Below are 18,656 nucleotides of genomic sequence, written 5' to 3'. Positions count from 1 at the left end.
CCGGCAATCCTAGGAACCGCATCGAACTGGTTGGTTCCTTTTGCTCGCCTCTACTGAATACAAAGTGAGCAAACTTCTGGACTTCTATGTAGCAGAAAAACCCTGGACCTCCTCACCTTAAAGCAGGAAAAGAAACCACGCAGCAACCCTGATTAGCAGTGACACCCAACAAAAGCAACCATCAGAAAGATTTTATCCCATCAATGCACAAGTAAGCTGCGGAAAGTATAGCACGGCGTATTGGAAAATGCCAACCCTAAATCCAAAGTTCACTGAAGGATCGCGATAAGCGTGTGCAGCCCTGCAACATTTTCTGTGGGAAGGGAAAATGATGGAAACACACGAGAAAATATCAGAACAAGGATGACAGCAACTTTTACAAAAGATAGAATGAGACGGACACGGGCAAAGATGTCCAGGAAGAAAAACTTTGATGAAATTTCATTATCAATCAATCAGAACGGAATCCTTGACATAGGACAATGATCTGACTTTCTGCAGAAAATTTTTCGCCGGACATACAGAAAGAATGCTTATGCTACAAGCACCACTTGCCAGGGGCATGATTTAAATTACAAGTTGGTCCCCCACAATGGTGGCTCTATATTTATCTGGACACCTAAGTTCCCTAGGAATGTACAGGCCACTGTCGTCATAGGAACACGTCGGAGAGGTCATCCATGGGTATTTCAAGGCCCATTGAATCATGGTCTTGTAAAGCATCCCCTTCGAAGTTCAACCATGATGGTACATCTAAGTCTCCAAGCAGATCCAAGTTTGCCAAGTCTTCAGATTCATTGGTTCCCTTTAAACCAGGCGGCGCATTGCCGTTTGTTTTATCAAGTTCTTGTTTCTTGTCAGCACTAATTGCAAGGACTTTTTTACTTTCATGAGCCGAGGAGCTCACAGGATGCATCATTTCACTGAACTTGCTAATATATCCATTCCCTGAAGATGACAGCTGAGCAGTTCTTTGTTTTGGCTTGGATTTTGCTTTTCGCTCACCCTTAGCACTGACTGAATTTTGGCGGCCACCCTTGGCAGCAGAATAGTTGAGGACCATCTCTGGATCCCTGTCCCTTTCACTCCTCTTGCCTTTTGCAGGACTTGATGCCACTCTCATGGCACCAACATCGTCAAGCAGCAGTTCTTTCTTCTTGCCTCTGTTCCATATAGGTCCAGTTTTTCCGAAAGCCTGGTCAGGGGGATGTAAAAGAGTTCTATTGTTGTCATTAGGACCCAGGCCAATATCATCATTCTGAAGACCAAACTGCTTAAGCTTGCTGCTGGAGCCTGCAGGTGAGTGCCAAAAGGATATAATGAGAATGGTGCTCGGGTAAGTCGCCAATTTATGCATGTAACATGTTTTTCACAGGGAAGGAGAAAAGGAAACGAGGTAAGAAAAAAATGAGAGACCTGATGTCCCAGGCACAGGTGAAGAACAGAGATTATCATGTCGTATGGATTCTTCACAACCACGAGGGGGTGCAGCAAAAAGGACTTCACTGAGGGAAGGCTCACTAAAGCAACTCTTGCCAGTATCCTCAAACTCCTTGCATCTAGCGAGAGTCCTCCTAGTGAAAGCCATCGCAACATGTTTTGGAACCTTCGGGATCCCATTGCGGGAGGCAATGCTCGCTCGAGTGGCCTGTCAAACCATCCAAAGTGGCATGTCATTTGGTGCAATATCAAGTAAAGTACCCAAAATAATTAAACCCCAGTCCCTCCATAATCGATCACAGTATCACGGTTAATATTTTGCTAATGCGCTCAACGAGGTGTTATTGTACTAATAGCAAATATTTAAACTAACTTTCATAAAAGGGGAGCATTTATATGCATATACCATTAGCATCATAGTTATACACCAAATAAGACTCTAATGCAGTGTATAAGTGAAAAATAATGGTAGGATAAATCTACATGCCTAGATCTGGAAAAAACTTAGCAAGTCCTGAATAAGCTGAAAGTGTTATTTCTGTAATGAAACTCCACGAAATGCACCATCCCAGCGCATTGCGAAATCCAGCAGCGGCATTAAAGTATTATTACTATGGTTCGAGATTTCTCTCCATCTCACAGACAGGGCGAATGAGTTGATCACTAATTTTCCCAGCAACCTGGAAAACTGTTGGCATACTTAATTCTCTGGCAGATGGCACTTGCTGATGCTGTTTCATGGAATGACCACTAATGATGGACCTCATAATACTATGGGGTTTATAATTTATAAGAAACAAAAAGTGGCTACTAGATGCTGTTTCAGATCAAAGAACTGCAGCACATTCACTTGTCCGCCACAGACGAGCCTCCACCAACTTCTTTTGATTACCATTATTTTAGCAACCAAATAAGCACGAGAAACCTCTCACTTTGCCACCATGGCATTCTTTTGTGAGATTGACTGAATCTGCTGATATATTGTCCACATAGTAGTTAGTAGTCGTTCACTTCTATGTCATTGAACACATTAGATAAATTTGAACACAGTACAGATAATTTATTTATTAGATATGACAGAAGCATCTGGATGACCAAAACAGCAACCAAAGGCGACAGTTGCAAGCTCTCGAGCTTAGACACGGGAAACAAAGAAATGCATAGAATAATCGTCACTCTTAAGAAAAATAAATTAAGAGGAGCAGAAAAATTACCAGCTGTTTTCTGTAAGCCATCTCAACAAGTCTTTGCATTGCGGTGCGCTCAAGATCCCTGGAAAATCAAACACAATTATCAACTGGTAAAAAGCAATTAGATATTCATCCTCAATTTGCAAAGTTTCGTTCTAATCGTAATCATAATTTTGTTGTGCTGGGAAAAACAACAGAAGAGTTGACAAGTTTAACGTTGATAATACGACCTCCGTTGTTAATTTGATTGCAAAAGCCAACAAACATTTAGCAATTGATAGGGTAAGGATATCATTGGATTCCCTCTACAAACAATTTCCTTGTTAGACATAAGCAAATTGGACTGGCCATAACTATCTTCTCAGTAGTCAGCATTCAGCTGATGAAGGGACCCAACTTTAGCTGAAATTATCTTGAACTAGGAAGCACGACATTTTCGTGAGATTTATTATGATTCAGTTGAGATCATCTATACTCTGAAAAAAATCCTCAAAGTTCTTCCAAACTTCCAGTTCAGTCAATGATATTTGAAAGATAAAAAGGACAAGGGGTCTTTCATTTCTCAACAACCTAGAAAACGGTAAGCACTAGCACTCGTTGAACATGATATTATTTGTGTATTGGCATTGTATGTTGAGAATATCGAATTTACCTTTCATGTAGTATCCTATTAATATAAGAGTACTACAATTACCGTGTCAATGTATGAACACACATATCAATCATACAATTTGAAAGCAATTTGACTCCATCCACATGGTTTATATGCAACTATTAATCTAAGAAGCTTTCATCCATAATAAGAGAGCTACTGTTTCTTCTCAACAAGTACTAGGAAAATACATATCTCTCAAGTCCCCCAACTGGACTTCGAAAACCACTGTTAATGTGTGACGCTTACTAGTCTAGATATGTAAATTTAATCTACTTTCATCCGGGCATAATGCACCTTATAACTCAGCAAAAAATTGCTATTACTAGAAAAATAGCTGCAACTTCATGTGTTTTCTTAAGCTAAAACTATTGAGAAGCATTAAAGGATTGCCATATGCTATCTTAGATGAATTTTACAAACGGCAGAAACCTAGAAAGTTCTCCATGCATCAGCTTTACAAAGCAGATAATTTCTTTGTTTGATCTCCATGTCTCTAAAGGTTTCATCACTTGATTAGTGAACAAACGAACAATAATTCTCATCGAAGAGGCAGAAGCAAATTTCCGAACTTACCGTCCATTATCTGCACTCCCTTCTGGAATTGCCTTGAGTAATTTATCTAGGAGGAGTTTCTTTTCACCAACCTGAACATTATGTGTTGAAATTTTGTTTGTGATTTGTGAGAAACATATTTGAAAGTCGAGAAGAAAAAGAGTTCAAATCCGATGAAGTGCAAGAACAGGACTTATCCATTAGACATGCCATAGATGTTTTAAAAAGCAATATTGATCTGAAATAAATGGAGTGCAAGAATAATAACCTGCTTGGAGAGTTGCTTCTTTAGGTCAGAGATATCATTATTAATAGCCTCATCCTCTCCATTCACCAGATCAGGCTGCAACAAGTGTCAAATCAGAAAAGCGAAGAGTGTATATGAAGTCCAGAATGTGAATACTAACACAGGGAGGCACCTCTCTGCCCCCCTCTCCATGCATCGAAACATTAGTTCTAGAAATTTTTATAAGCTTGAGAAATATAAGACTATGAATTAGTCAGAGATATCATTATTAATTGCCGCATCCTCTCCATTCACCAGATCAGGTTGCAACAAGCATCAAATCAGAAAAGGGAAGAGTGTATATGAAGTCCAGAATGTGAATAGTAACACAGGCAGCCGCCTCTCTCTCCCCCTCTCCATGCATTAAAACATTAGTTAAAAAATTTTTTTATAAGCTTGAGAAATGTAAGACTATGACTGAGCACTTCATAAACTAAAGTTTACCACGCTCTCAGGATATAAGTCAACACTGTGTAGCTCCACCAGTAATTTGCTTTCTATGGACATATGCATGTACTGTTCATCATACGAAATGCCAGCAACACATGAGAATGCAGCCACCGAGCCATGGAAACCGTTCTTGGATATCTCACACAATACTTGTCCTTTGTGCATCAAGTCCAGATCACTCTGGATGCTTTTGTTGATACTCCCATTACCAGAATAATTTGGAATGTTGTACTGCATGGGAGTTTGGAGCTCGTGCATGACGTCATTTTCATGTACAGAACCATCTCCGTTCCTTGATTTTACACCAACAGCTAGACAGTTTGCCCCAGAATTTCCATCTTCGTTGTGTGAAAAAGGCAAGCTTCTTCCTTCACCACCTTCTTCAAATATAGCTTCCTCTTCTATGATTAGAGAAGCCAATAATCTTTGGTACAGAGGAAGAACTTTCATCCCTCCTGGGTTCAACTTTCCACATATAACATCTTTGTCTTCAACTTGTTGAGTAACATTGTCACTGGCAGCCGATTCTCCCGATCCATATTGACATTGGATACCATTATCTCTTTCACCAAAAACATGTTTGTGAGGCTTCATACTTTCTTCGTGCACGAGATCACGCTACATTTGGAAAAAAATGGTGTAAAGTACTTATCAACGAACCAAACGGCAATATTTGCAAGCTAATTTTGCCACTTCATAGCTTCAATTTAACTGAGTGAAACCTTTAAGAAATTGAGATACAGTTGAAATGATAATACAAGAGTTAGAAGATTCAAGTACGCATGTAATCTGTGAACTCAAGACAACTCAAAGGACCCTGAAGAGGAAAGAAGTATTAAAATGACCCCTATAAGACATTCATCCAGAATAGCAAGTCCAGGGTAAAAATGGTAGCAAGTAGAAGTATTTGAAATGGAAAAGAGAAGAAGACCCCCAGAATCAGTTATCCCACTCCCTGGGAGACAGAAAAAGCAGTATGGATTTTCTACAATTTTGAAGAAACTGGAGTTTTCTGGAGTTAGGATCACTAGAATGATTTCCCAAGTTAAACTTCACATGCAAGTTCGAGAGAATCGCACACTGCCCCCAAGAGAATCAGTAGAAAATGTTTTGCATGCTTATTTCGCATCATGTCGCTATAGATGGTTATCTACAAAATGACAAATAATTTGCCTAAAGACAGCACCTAACCAAAAAAACCTCTTCAGTTCCGCGACGTTCTCAGCTCTACATAAAAATTTCAATCATTTGGTATGATATAACCATCCGACAGTAGCAAAAAATTGTCCAGCTAGAGATGAAGGAAAATGGTAAAATAACAACTTAATTTACCCATTGCAAAAAATATGTACCCTGGCTACTAAAAAACAATTTAAATGAAGGATGCAGCATCAGGCATTTTCTTTTTTCCCGATCGGTACTTATGTCCACTATTAAACATTGTCAGAATAGCATTGCTGCCAAAAAGTTCCTACAGAACTCCTCAAAGGATCTAATCTCATACAAAATAGCTTTTACAGGGAAAAACTAATAAAATAAATTGGGATTTAGTATAACAGGATTATAAAGAAGACACATATTCAAGCTCATTATCACGTCTTTACAGCTTGTAAGTTACTACCTGTTGCTTCAAATAAGAAATGTCCTCCAAGCTGACTGGGGAAAAAAATGATTCCATCTTTTTCCAGAATACTCCAGAATGGACTAGACCTATCAAAGAACCGAAATTCTAATAAGTGCATAGAGATTGTATTCGTGATGAAATTCCACAATCAATCTAAAAATTACAATCCACGTACCGTTGGCACGAGAAGCGAACTTTGCAGCTTCTAAGAGTTCTTCGCGGTCATCATCTGATGCACCTAGAATGGGATAAGCAAAAACATCAGATTCCGAAAGTTTCAGGACAGTTTAAACACTTATTGCAATTGTCTTGTTAGAATTTTCGTCGTTGCTCTCCTTTTTGAACGGCTTTCATACTTCACTTTTACATAGAATAGAATGCCTGAAACCTTTTAAACATACAAAGATTGGTATGTAGATTCCAATATAATTTTCTGGTAACTTTTTAAAATGCATAATATGTTTTTCGTTCTTAATTCTGGAGGGAAAGCAAGTTATCTTTTATTGTTCTTTTGGAGCAAAACCAAACAACCTTTCAGAGAACCCTGGAGGGATACAAGTTCTTCCTCTTGAACAAATTTCAGGAGCAAACAATTGCTAAAACCCAATCACTTCCATTAACTTATAAACGGGAGACTGCGAGCGCAACCACGTTCACATAAATGCGTGCTCTTATGGAAATTCTAATCCAAGCAGTATTCCGCTTGAAGTAGGAAACATTAACACAAAATTACTTATGTGAGAAACCAGCTACGGATATTAGCAGAGCACAAGAAATCCTAATAGATGACTTGTCATTAGACTGTAACCTTATCGTGAAAGAAACGTCTCTAAGGATCCTTTTTCGTCAAACATGCTCTAGACGTTAAATCCAAATCTGAAACATCTGCTAAAGGCATAGGGAGGCTTCTTTCGGCATGATGCCTCACTGAGAAGAGACAACAACTCTGAAAGTATGGGGGGACTCAAGAAAAACCTTGAGCATAAAATTGGTCTTTAAAAAGAAGAGGTACCAGATATATCTGGAGTACTGCCAGCTGGTGACTTCGCATGACGAGCAAAAGCCTTTCGATCGGATACTTTCTTTAATGGAGGCCGTCCAGTCTTGCTGAGATCACAAGAAAGCACACATATACATGAAGGAAATCATCCCGCAAAGAACAATTCAAGACAATTCGCAAGCAAATTTACGTGACTGACCTCCCATTTTTTTCAGAACCAGGCTTAGCACTTCTAAGTGGCTTAGAAGCTGCATTATCCATCTTTTCGTTGGCTGAGGCAATGTTAGCTCTCGGAAATGATGAGCACCTACCACTCCTTCCTTGTCTTTGGACACCATCTCCCACATCATCTTTAGGAACTGTTTTATTTTTCTTTGGCAGTACAATTGACGAGCTAACACCACGGATGGTTCCCACATCGATTTCATCTACTTCAACAGCACTGGCTCTCTTCTCCTTCATCCTGCTTTCACGATTTTGACCACCACCAGATTCATCATTTTCAGGTAATCTCGCCGGTGATGAAACATTTTCCAATTTCACTTTCAGCTGTTGGATTCCATTAGCAAAACCCCTCGAGAACAGAGGGGCACTTGTCTCCACAGAACTCATTTTCAAACCAGGATCCAAGGCACATCCTTCCGACGGTGGATTGCTCTCATTATGGTTTGAGACAGGAGACACAATATTTGCTCTTCTATTGCGAGATGTTTTTTGTCTATGGCAAACCCATTGAGCCATAGGAGGGGAGGATGATTCAGAGGGTAAAGGACGTTTACGGTTATTAGTAGGGCCACCAATCATATGAACTTTGCTTGCACTAGGAGACTGTTCGCATGCTTCAAAAGCTCCAGACGATCGAGAAAAATTAGTAGGTGAGGTTGCTGCCACGACAGAGCCACTTCGGGGAGCCCTCGAACCTTTTGCTTTTGGCGTCTGACTAGGACTCGCCGTGGAAGTTTCTTCACGGACGCTCAATCTGCAACAAAGAGCAATGGAACACTAGGCTAACTTACATAAAACTTCTGGAGAAAGCATTTTAACCTAGGAGTGGACATAACAATCTGAAGACAATAAAACACAATCAATTGCTCTTCATGCAAGTACTCCACAAGCATCAGCAAGAAACCGGTTTTATAACTGACAGTGTCACAAATTTTTTTTTTTTTTTAGGTGACCCAAGGAACCCCCGCACGGCCGGCAGCCGGGGGTAAACCCCGGGGGCAACACGTGCTAGCCACCACACACGTGCCACCGGTTAAGTCACCCTGCAACGTTCCTGGGATTCGAACACTCAACCTTTTGCGAGAGGAAGAGTGTGCGAACCAGCGGCGCCACCCGTGTGGGTAGTGTTTTATAACCGACAGTGTCACAAATATTGATGCTCAATATTTCATCGAATCAATGAGATACCTGGAACCCTGGGCATCAGAGGATTGCAAACTGGGCTCAGTTTTCACTTTATGGAACACAGGTCGCTTTGTCTCCCCATCCATAAGCAGAGGTCTGGAAAAACCCGAGCCTATAGATCTTTTCCTTTTCATTTTTTTATCCCATCCTTCCCCCCCAGCAGGTAGTCTATGATTCTTATCTTCGACTAAATCAGAACCTTCAACCACATTTCTGGTCATCTCTCGATCTTTTCCAGTGACTGCGGGCAGCTTTGTTAGAGTGTGGCCCTGACTGTCTGTCTGAAAAACCAATTAAGGATTGAGTTAGCTAAACTTGAAGCAACATAAAAGGCTCACAGTAATTCGAACACAATCCTTCAGGTAAGCAGCAAAAAGCACTAGATTTTATGCATCAATTAACACCAAATCCCATTGCAGAACACCACACAGTCCCTCTCATTGAGGCTTTTTGAAACTTTACATACTAACTTTTCGATAATTGGATCACAAAGAAACAAAACAGAATCATCAACACAGAATTACATTCTGATGCAAATGAGCATCGAGATAATCTAGATCATCATCAGACATAAATATATGAAAGCATACAGGTGTAAAGATTTGTGCTTCCTTCTAGCAGACAGGCTACTGAATGCAAATAAGAAATAGGCCGTAGATAAATTCATGAAAGAATTTGAAAAGTAAGTCCTCCTAATGCATCTTCAGAAACTGGTATCCCCGACTTTCACAAATTAGCTCATCCTCACTTTCTTGATGGAATTTACGCATATGATAATCACTTGTTGCTGTAGTTAATTTAGAAGAAGGGACATTTTCTTTTGAACGTAAACAGAATACCATTGAAAAAGGTACCAAGGGCATATGGCCCATACAAAAAGACTTCAGAAGGGAAGTCATAGGTCAACATGCTAATATTCAATGCCGGATCAGTTAAAAATGCTTAATTAAATGGTTTATCTAATATCAATGAGGAGATAAATATGCTCTTACATGTACTTCCACCAAAGGATTTGGACATTGATGTATCCCAAACTTGGATTCTCAATAACATCTCAATACACCCCTTTAATATGTGTTATGTCACCATTTCCCCCTTTAGATTGTCTTAAAAATATTGTAGGTCCAACTACATCTTTCTAGTACACCTGCTCAGACGATGTATTCCCTTTTAGGCTCTTAATAATGATATCACCACGAAATAAGATGGAATTTTCCTTGTTTATCTGAAATCTTTAGATTTATAAACATTATTCTAAAGTAAGAAAACTGCCTGTAATAGCCGTGCAAGAAATACACGATCATAATAGGAGAAGGGTAAACAGAACAGCAAAGGCGGGAGAATACTTTGCATGCCATTGGGAACTAATAGCCGTGCAAGAAATACGCAATCATAATAGGAGAAGGGTCAACAGAACAGCAAAGGCAGGAGAATACTTTGCAAGCCATTTGGAACTAATAGCCGTGCAAGAAATACGCGATCATAATAGGAGAAGGGTCAACAGAACAGCAAAGGCAGGAGAATACTTTGCATCCATTTGGAACACTGAAGATTAAACTAGACTCCATTCACATATTTGAAGACGCATGCAAGTTGTTAGATAGAGGTGAAGATTCATGTAAACGTAAATAAATACAGGTTGAGCTAGACACATAGCTGTCCAGATATGAACTTTTAATGTAAGGAAAATAGAAAATCTTCATACAAACCCGAAGTTCAGCCATTGAGGAACGAACTCGCTTATTCAGAACAACACTCTTACTCCTATCTTCAAGTCCTTGACTCAAGAGCTCCGAAGAGTTTCGATGATTCTGACTTGCCATCTTCGACAAATTGGACCCACCTGATCTCTCATTAGCTGTTGTCCCATTCCTTTGAGGCTTTTTTGAATTCAAAACGTGATTATACTTGTTTAACTTGTATAAAGACTCTTCCAACTTTTTTGCCCTTCTCCTGATCAAGAGTAAAGCAGTTTCAACAGAGAATTCAATGAAGATATTGCGCATGTGGGTGTCCACATGTTAATGATGTGGGTACGTGTGCATACTGTCCTCGTTACGAATCTACGTGCTTAACTGTCGCGTGACCAAGTGCAATGGTGTGCTCATTGTAGCAAATTTTCCAGAAAGTAGCTCTCCAAAGGTAAAAATGACAATGTAGATACATGGTAATAAGGAACGGATACTACCTTGCCTTAGAGGAGGTATCCCAAACACTTGATTTGAAGCGCTTTAGCTCCTCTACAGCAGCTGGATGGGGAAGTTTGGCAACACCGGCCCCAGAAGAGCTATCTTCAGCAGTGCTTCCAAAAGGAATTCCCAATATCCTCCGCAACTCACCCAATCTTTGGTATTTCTGATCCCCCAGTGTAATAGGATCCAACATCAGACAATCTGATATGGGAGGGACGTCCCCATTTGATGTAGAATTCTCCCCGGAAAGGCTAGTCAGGGTGCTGAACATCCTGTTTTCACAGCTCTCCCTGAAACTACCTGACCTATCCAGACTAGATCGGGAATGGCTTGCCCTGTTTCCGTTTAGATGGCCCCCAGCAATGGCCAATTCATCTGTACCAGCCGAAGCTGATTCAAACCTTAGATGACCTGACATCAGTGCGAGTGACTAGTACAGTCCACGTCTACATAACATTGTCCCCTGGAAAATATTTCCTCACCACCTGACTAAAAAGTAACCCAAGGTCGAAAGTGCATAAACACATATCCTGTTTCAAGTTTGCTTGGTATTTTCTGCAGGAACATAAGCCACAATCAGCTCAAACTACCAATATTCTCAACTCTTCAATTTATAAAACCGGCACCTCCCCAAATCAACACCTAATGCATTGCTTGACTAGCACATCGAAGCAACGTTTTATCTAAATAATTTGCTTAAATGAGCATGCCCAAAAAACAGCTGCATACCAAAAATAATGAAAACGTCTAAAAGCAAACCAGAATTGAGCAGGAATGAACATATTGCTAGAACTGTCTAACCAATAAGCATGTGTTTGGAGTGACCTGTACTTTTCCTTTCTAAATCTGCCTTTACCGTTACTTTTAGAAATTAAACTATGATGTCAAACACTTCAAATCTTCAAGAAAACTTCACAAGTTTTAAAACATTAAAAAAAAAAGTTGATTAGCTTCATGACTTTAAAAGATTAAAACAATAAATTATTCCAGGTAGTTATTAGTCGGCCCACCAAAAATCTCCCTCCAGGTCTGCAAATATAGCAAAAGATGGCTCAATCATTCTTAATTCAGCAAAAATTCCTTATTCTTCTTTTGTTACAGAAAGTTTGATTTTTTTTTTTTTTACCAACAACAACTAAACGTTATCCCACCAAGGAATCGTTTGAGCCTTTGTGCTCTATTTTCTATCAAGTCTCACAGCTTAGCAACAAAAGCAAGATATGTCGCACTTCTGTCCTCTGCAATGCGCGACCCATCCAACCTGCAACTGCAAGCTTCTAATGCAGCAGTGAAAACACATAAAAAGCACCACAATTCAACTAACTCAGCCAATCAAGCGAACTCCCGAAAGAAACAGACAAATTCCATCAGTTGCAGCGACCAAACCACAAGGAGAATACAAAAGCGGTCAAAGCCCATCGAGCAAGCAGCAGAGACAACGAATCAGAGGCCTGGCGCATTCATCGCCCATTTCTCTCCGAATTGAACCCGAATTCCGCACGTAAGCTGCGTAATCAAGCAGCAGGAACTCGAATTGCGAACGCAAATTACCTGCATTGATCGATCGCGAGCGGGATCAAGCGAGCAGAGACAGCGGATTCCGAGGGTTTTCTGAGGGTAGAGAGAGCGTGGACGCGAGAGTGAGAAGCGATGAGCTGATTGGCTTCGGGGTTGCGGTCGTGGAGATTCGAGAGAGAGAGAGAGAGGAGAGAAGTGAAGAGGGAGACCGAGCGGGTCCCACTGAATTTAGGGGTCGGTCGTACAAGAACGTGAGGGCGCTGAAATCAGAGCCGTCAGAAAGTCATGATCGTTCCCGCGAAGGTGAAATCAGGGCCGTTCATCAGAGATGGTATCATGTTTCGCTCTGAGGAAATAGACCGTGGTGAGGTCCTGGTCTCCTTGATTCCTTCCAAACCGTTTTTCATTTATTCAATTTTTTTTCCTCTATTTTCTGAAAAATTCATTTATTTATTTCGTATGTCCTATCTTTAACGACCCTCTTTCTCGAACTTTTTATTTTTTGTCTTTGGAAAGTGCGGGAATAGAACCATGCACATATGATAATACTAGCGTCTCCATCCCCCAATCCATTTGTTAGCAGAACCGTTTGTCTATTGACATTTTGAGAGATTGAATAGCGCAAGGATCAACTAATTTTCAATTTGTTTCAAGCCTAAAAATAAATTGATTTTTAATTTAAATTGGGGGAAACATTTTGCCCCGAAAATTCTACTTCCCTCTTATTTTCACTAGAAATCTGCTCAAATAACGAGTATATCCGTGTGTTTTTTTTCCAAAACTTAAATCCAAATCGAAGGATTTTTTTTATTTATCATCCCATGACCAACGCCAAAATCGAAGGCATTCAGATTTCTAGATTTGCTCCTCGTGTAGGGAGAATTAATGTATCGTACGAGAATTAGATATAGGCTCGAAGAGTTTCGGACGCCGTCTCAACAGCTCAAAAGAAGGTAGGATTATAGAAACGCATTCATGTCACTTACTGTCGATCGATATTTAAATTCACCTGGAAAATATGGAGCCGAGATTCGAGATTATAATGATTAGTCGTGTTCCTATTTTAATGGGCAGCCAATTGAAAATGAATACAAGGGGATCTTTTGGCCGTAAAAAAAAGCTGCTTCTTGTCCTTTTGGCCAAAGAAGATACTCAGCGAAGCAAAGATGATGCGTAGCTATCGCAGTAGTGCAGTCCCCCACGTTTTAACGTGGGTAACGTTGTGCTCAATAGGAGGAAATTTTGTTTTTTGTTCTGTTTTTTGGTCTAAGTCTAAAGTCAATTGTACGACCCAATAAATAAGTAAACGAAAGCATAGTGGATTGAGGGGGAAAAAAATCGTGTCAGACCTTCGGGCCAATGCAAGCACCGTTTGGCACTTCTAAAGCCTCTCGTACCCCAGGCTGATCTATAGGAGCTTTGACTATTGGCATTTCGGAAATGTTAGTATTTTTGTTCTTTTCAATTTTGCCCTCCATAAATTTTCGAAATTATTGGCAGTGCACTGAACGCTTTCCACAGCACGACATTGCTGGCCAGGCCTGATCTGGCCGTCGACTACCCGGATCCAGCATGAGCGACCCACCCGTTGAGGTCACCCGACCTTGGGCGATTATCGCCTAGGATTGCGAAACCACGGTTGGCCCTCACTAGGGGGTCGCCCGATGGCCGCTCATGTTGTATATGGCTCGTTGACGGCTTGAGCCTTTTGCGAGAGCAATTGAAGGGTTTGAGTTCATTTAAAATAAATAAATCTGTTTATAGGAAAAGTCCTTGCGATTTTTTCAAATACCATTTAAACTAAAGTTGCTCCTAATACACTTTCAAAGTACATTTTACTAAAAGCTACTTGAGTTCGAGAAACCCTCTTAACCTAAAGTAATTTGCATTTTCCCCCACAAACCCAACCAAACGCAGTCTTGTCTCTGCCAATCATCATTCAAATTAACGGGTGTAAGAGAATGTATTCTTGGTGTTCGGCCAAAAAGTTATAAATATAAATTAGGGGGCATGAAACATTATATGTAATTGTTGTGGAAATATACCGTACGGATGTCAATTTAGACCTAAACATTTTAACAATTTGCTAATGTAGCCTTAAACCTATTGGAGTACCAAGAACCACTTAGAAGTTTGGTTGGCTGGGTTCAGGCCTTCGGAAATACAAATTCGCTTTCTGTAGTTATGTTGTGCATGCAAGCATGTATTATTAGTTGGAAGTTGATTATATATCTGTCTTTGGGCGACTGTAACAGCCTTATTTTAGGTCACAAAAAATTAAATAATAAATAATTAAAAAATATTTTGGGGGTCCATTCTTTAAAGAATTTATTGCCCACCGGACCACAAAATACTATTATTCTCACAGTCATCTAAAAACTGTTATGCTAACAAAGTCTTATTAGTTATTGGCAATCTCTCGGCCTATATATGCATTGGGAGTGTGAGATTACATAGCAGTTCTTAGACCTATGTAAGGTGATTTCGTAGTGCCATCGGTACGTGTTGTCGCGTAAGTCTATTCACCCCTTCTCTATCTATGTGCTACGCCGCCACTTCAATCCGCCGGGGCCGCCTCTGGAATTATACTCATGTCACTATCCGTGTATGCCGATCTGATTAGCTATGTCTTGTGCACCATCTGTAGTATCCGTGACGCATGTTGTCATCGACATATCATATCCCTAGATGGGGTGGTGGGTTGATTGCTTGCTCGGTCGCCGGCGTGTTTTACTCCGCATCTAGGTCGACTCGCTCGTAGTGACTGCAGGCTTGCTTCGGCTCGAAGAGATGGGAGATCGATGTCTGGGGACAGGACGGGACGAGAGCGGTGCGGTGCGGTGGAAGCTGAGTTGAGAATGTTTGTATAAAGCTGGAGAACCGTGCCAACCAGGTCATACAATTTACTCGCGACAGGAAGGCAGCAGCATTTTTGCTGCGAAGGCTGCTGTTGTTTTACTTCCCAGAATCCGTATTACGGTGTGAATGGTTGTTTCTCTTTCATGTGATAGATCCTGAAATTCTCTTCTATCGCGTCAAGATGCAATTTTATCGTCATGAACCTGCGCGATACGATACGCAGGGATGCCGTGCCAGCGACACGGTGGAAGCTCCCTCTCGATTCAAGTCGTAAGGATGAAGCATCAACCTCATTTTACTTCTTCAGTGAAAGAATTTTGACCGGTTGTCATGCTTATCTATGTTCATCAAAACTCCGATGAAAATCACGAACTTGGTTCCTATCGCGATTGCAAGTGTTTTGTTTTTTTTCCTTGGAAATGCCACTGAATTGAGCTGTAGAAAGACGGGAATATGCCATTGTAACTGCCATGATCCACGAACATCCTGACGGAATTTGGGATGTATCCTAGTACACCACCGTCTGTTTTCTTTCTCCCAGCTACATTCTTGAGGAGGAGTCCATCCTGAAAGACGCGGGCTTGGAGGATATAAATGACGTCTCGGAATTGCCGGCCCCTCCAGAAATTCAGGACAAAAGTCCCTGCACGGAGAATCAGAGGTAGTATCGGCTATCTCATCTGCACGAGGCCTGGACCGGGTCCGGTTTTGCTTTCTGATCAAGGTCAGGCTCTTTCGGATCCGGTTATCGGGCTTCGCAAGTGAACTGTAGGGGAACTTTTATGCTCATCTTGTAATTGTTTCGGATATGGCACTATCTATTTTTCATTTCTGACTTTGTCCGACAAGATTGAGATGGCTCTGTACCTAATGTGATTTAGAGAAATAATATGCTGATGTTCCTAAATATTTGGTGTCCAGTGTCTTCACGTTGTGGATCGACAACTTTTTGATAGTATCGCATCCGCGTAAATCATCAACTTCAACAAGTTCGGTAGTATGGTATGACGATCCTCCGTCCAGTCCGGTTGACAAAAAGCTGTTGAACTATTCATTATTTACAAAATTACAAGTAAAACTCCTTGATGTTTTTGCTGACCAAGAGCCTTATAATGACATTAACAGATGAAGAGCAATACTGGTATCATCCTCCATTTTAATGCATCACAAGCCTTGTTTATGATTCCAAGCCACCTAGCAAAAGGAGGGAATTCAAAGCCAATGCCTGAATATCTTGGTTAACACTCTTTAACTCTTCGAAGAACGAACCATCCGAAGAACGCAAGGACGAGGGAATCATCGAGCTAACTATGGAATCAACTCTATTTCGGACCACCTACAGGTGCCTTGAGAATAGCTTCACTCATCCCATCAGCATTAGGCTAAAAATGCCCGGCACCGGGTAGATCGTGGTACTGAATCCACGAAAACTAAGCAAAACGGGGACTAGCCTGTCGTCATCGCCTTGCCACAGATGCACCGCTCCTTCCTCATTTGGGAAAGGGTTCTCAATTTCCATAGGATCGAACTCCCAACTCCCGAAACCTACCATCAAGTCCCGAAGGATCGACTCGGCTTCTCCCTGTTGCCTCACGATCGCCTGCGACTGTATAACAAAAGAACAGGGGCAGTTATCTGACAAGTTAAGCTTTCGGCTAGGACCAATTCAGCAACTTTAAGTTAGTCATAATACGAGTGAAGGGAAGAGAGAGAGAGAGAGAGAGCAAAGGTTACTACGTCATTGCAGCGCTTGATCATCTTGGGGATGATTTCCATGTCTTGACGGCCCAAGATGCAGGGTGCGCTGGTGACGACGCTTGATGCTGGGAACCACTTTTGGGTGTTCCGCCAGTATGTGAGCCAAGGGGCACAGGGAACCACTTAGAGAACGCTGGTCCTGTGGTGGCTGCAAGTAGAAGCCTTCCTTGGATATGTCGGCAGCAAACCTGGGCCACCAGTAGTTGATTACAGGAGCGGTGAGAGCTGCTCCGGCTAGCCTGCCCGCGGTGACAATAACTGTAATTTAGCTGACAGACCGTGTGCAGTTTTTGCCCAATGGACAGGCTCGAGCCAGGTCGGTCTCAAGCGTTTGAGCATCGTCAGCGTTTGGGCCATGACTACAGGCCAATATTTACCTGTGAGAGATATATTTGAGGACACCCCAAGTAGCCTGGCCTCCCATGGAATGCCCAACCACATAGAACTTGGCTCCCAGTCCCAACTGGTCGGCAAGCTCTTCTATATCCAGAGTTAGACTCTTTGGCGTCCTTTTTGGGTCTGGGTCGCTTTCTCTGTATCCCGGTTTATCGAATGACAAGACGTACACCTTCGATTCCTCAAGAACCGCCTGAAAACAAACGACCTGACATGGGACTAACTCATTTATCAGAACTGGCTGCTGTGATGTTAGAATGCAAAATGGTCGCTCTCTTGAACACGTAAGGATAAGTCAGTCTACAAGAAGAATCTTAGAGTACCGGGAAAACATCTGTTGCTATCGCTGCGCCGTGCCTAGAGGAGTCGGAGCCGTGCACAAACATGATCTTGTGTTCGGCCAATTCCCTCCGTACTCCATGATCTTTGTAGGCCAAGTTTCGGCCATCCCTGAGCCTCACTTGGGGCGCCGTGATGGGCAGACCGCCTGGAGAGCCGCAACTTTTGGGCGGCGGAGGGCGGATGCCCTTATATGCCAATGCAGGCAGCACAGCCAGCACGACAGCCATTACTCCTCTCATCATTCCTGGAAAGCACAGCAAAAATCTGTCGAAATTGTTCATTACCCTTTTCGTCCCTCTCTCTTTCCTTCTCTCTTCTCTAACTTCTTTCAACCGTGCACGAGTGGACGCGCCTCCATCTCACGTGGGCACCACTGTTAGATTTTGGATCTGTAACCAGAATGCAAGCAGAAAACTTCGAGGAAGAAGCAGTTGAAGGATTAGTCTATACAGGATGATGGGTGCAGTCTTTCTTGGTTTCTTGCAAATACATGCCTGAGCATCAAAGCCTATTTACAGGCCCTCTTGGCCGACACAGCAAAAAGATATCTGATTGTTCAGAGACAATGCCCGAACCGAAATGTACGAAAATTGCAATCTGATTGGGCTCAGTTTTGATTTGATTCGATTTTTCGGTTCGGTTTTGACACCCTCAAATTGCTTTTGCTCTTTAACTACAAAGCTCAGCTACCACTAGACACCTGTGGCACGACGAACTACAGCTATCAATTATTGGTCTGGATACTTGCAGAGTCTAGGCTTTTCTAGTAGTCATGAACTTCAACAGTTCCTGTCAGTTCTGCAACGACAGTTTGGAGTACGAGGATTCAGAGCACACGCAAATATGGCCCACTATCTACCCAGCGCCACACATTGGGAAAAAAACTCGAGCGAAATCAAAAGGAAGAGAGTTCAATCCAAGGAAGAAGCTGCAGAGTCATAGTATCCAAGCAAGTTAAGAGTCCCTTCATGTGGAGAAAGATGT

General features: G+C 41.6%; 2 protein-coding genes and 1 pseudogene across 2 annotated transcripts in view; all 3 read right to left on the bottom strand.

Annotated features, from left to right (window-relative positions):
- The window catches only part of LOC115749848, a 469,397-nt gene that overhangs the window by 74,622 nt on the left and 376,119 nt on the right, over positions 1–18,656 (bottom strand). The gene's annotated exons all lie outside the window — the stretch shown is intronic.
- LOC115751273 lies at positions 421–12,524 on the bottom strand. The gene is made up of 14 exons (XM_030689089.2): positions 12,351–12,524; positions 10,796–11,354; positions 10,317–10,560; positions 8,611–8,888; positions 7,397–8,176; positions 7,210–7,304; positions 6,373–6,435; positions 6,195–6,283; positions 4,568–5,191; positions 4,106–4,180; positions 3,859–3,929; positions 2,655–2,712; positions 1,417–1,648; positions 421–1,293 (listed from the first exon to the last, which is right to left on the bottom strand). Exons 2-14 carry the CDS (start codon positions 11,215–11,217, stop codon positions 653–655), a joined length of 3,672 nt encoding a protein of 1,223 aa, XP_030544949.1. The 5' UTR covers positions 11,218–11,354; positions 12,351–12,524; the 3' UTR covers positions 421–652.
- LOC115754830 lies at positions 16,484–18,197 on the bottom strand (annotated as a pseudogene).

The sequence above is a fragment of the Rhodamnia argentea genome, chromosome 5 (genome assembly GCF_020921035.1).
Source record: "Rhodamnia argentea isolate NSW1041297 chromosome 5, ASM2092103v1, whole genome shotgun sequence".
NCBI classification, from domain to species: Eukaryota; Viridiplantae; Streptophyta; class Magnoliopsida; order Myrtales; family Myrtaceae; genus Rhodamnia; species Rhodamnia argentea.
The sequence above is the reverse complement of the archived record's forward strand: the minus strand, read 5'-3'. Positions and strand labels throughout refer to the sequence as shown.

Coding starts and splice junctions, on each gene's coding strand:
- LOC115751273 (XM_030689089.2), bottom strand. CDS start 11,217: ATGTCAGGTCATCTAAGGTTTGAATCAGCTTCGGCTGGTACAGATGAA. Junction 6,284..6,372: donor GTTCGCTTCTCGTGCCAACG/GTACGTGGATTG, acceptor GTTCTTTGATAG/GTCTAGTCCATTCTGGAGTA. Junction 1,294..1,416: donor ACCTGTGCCTGGGACATCAG/GTCTCTCATTTT, acceptor ACTCACCTGCAG/GCTCCAGCAGCAAGCTTAAG.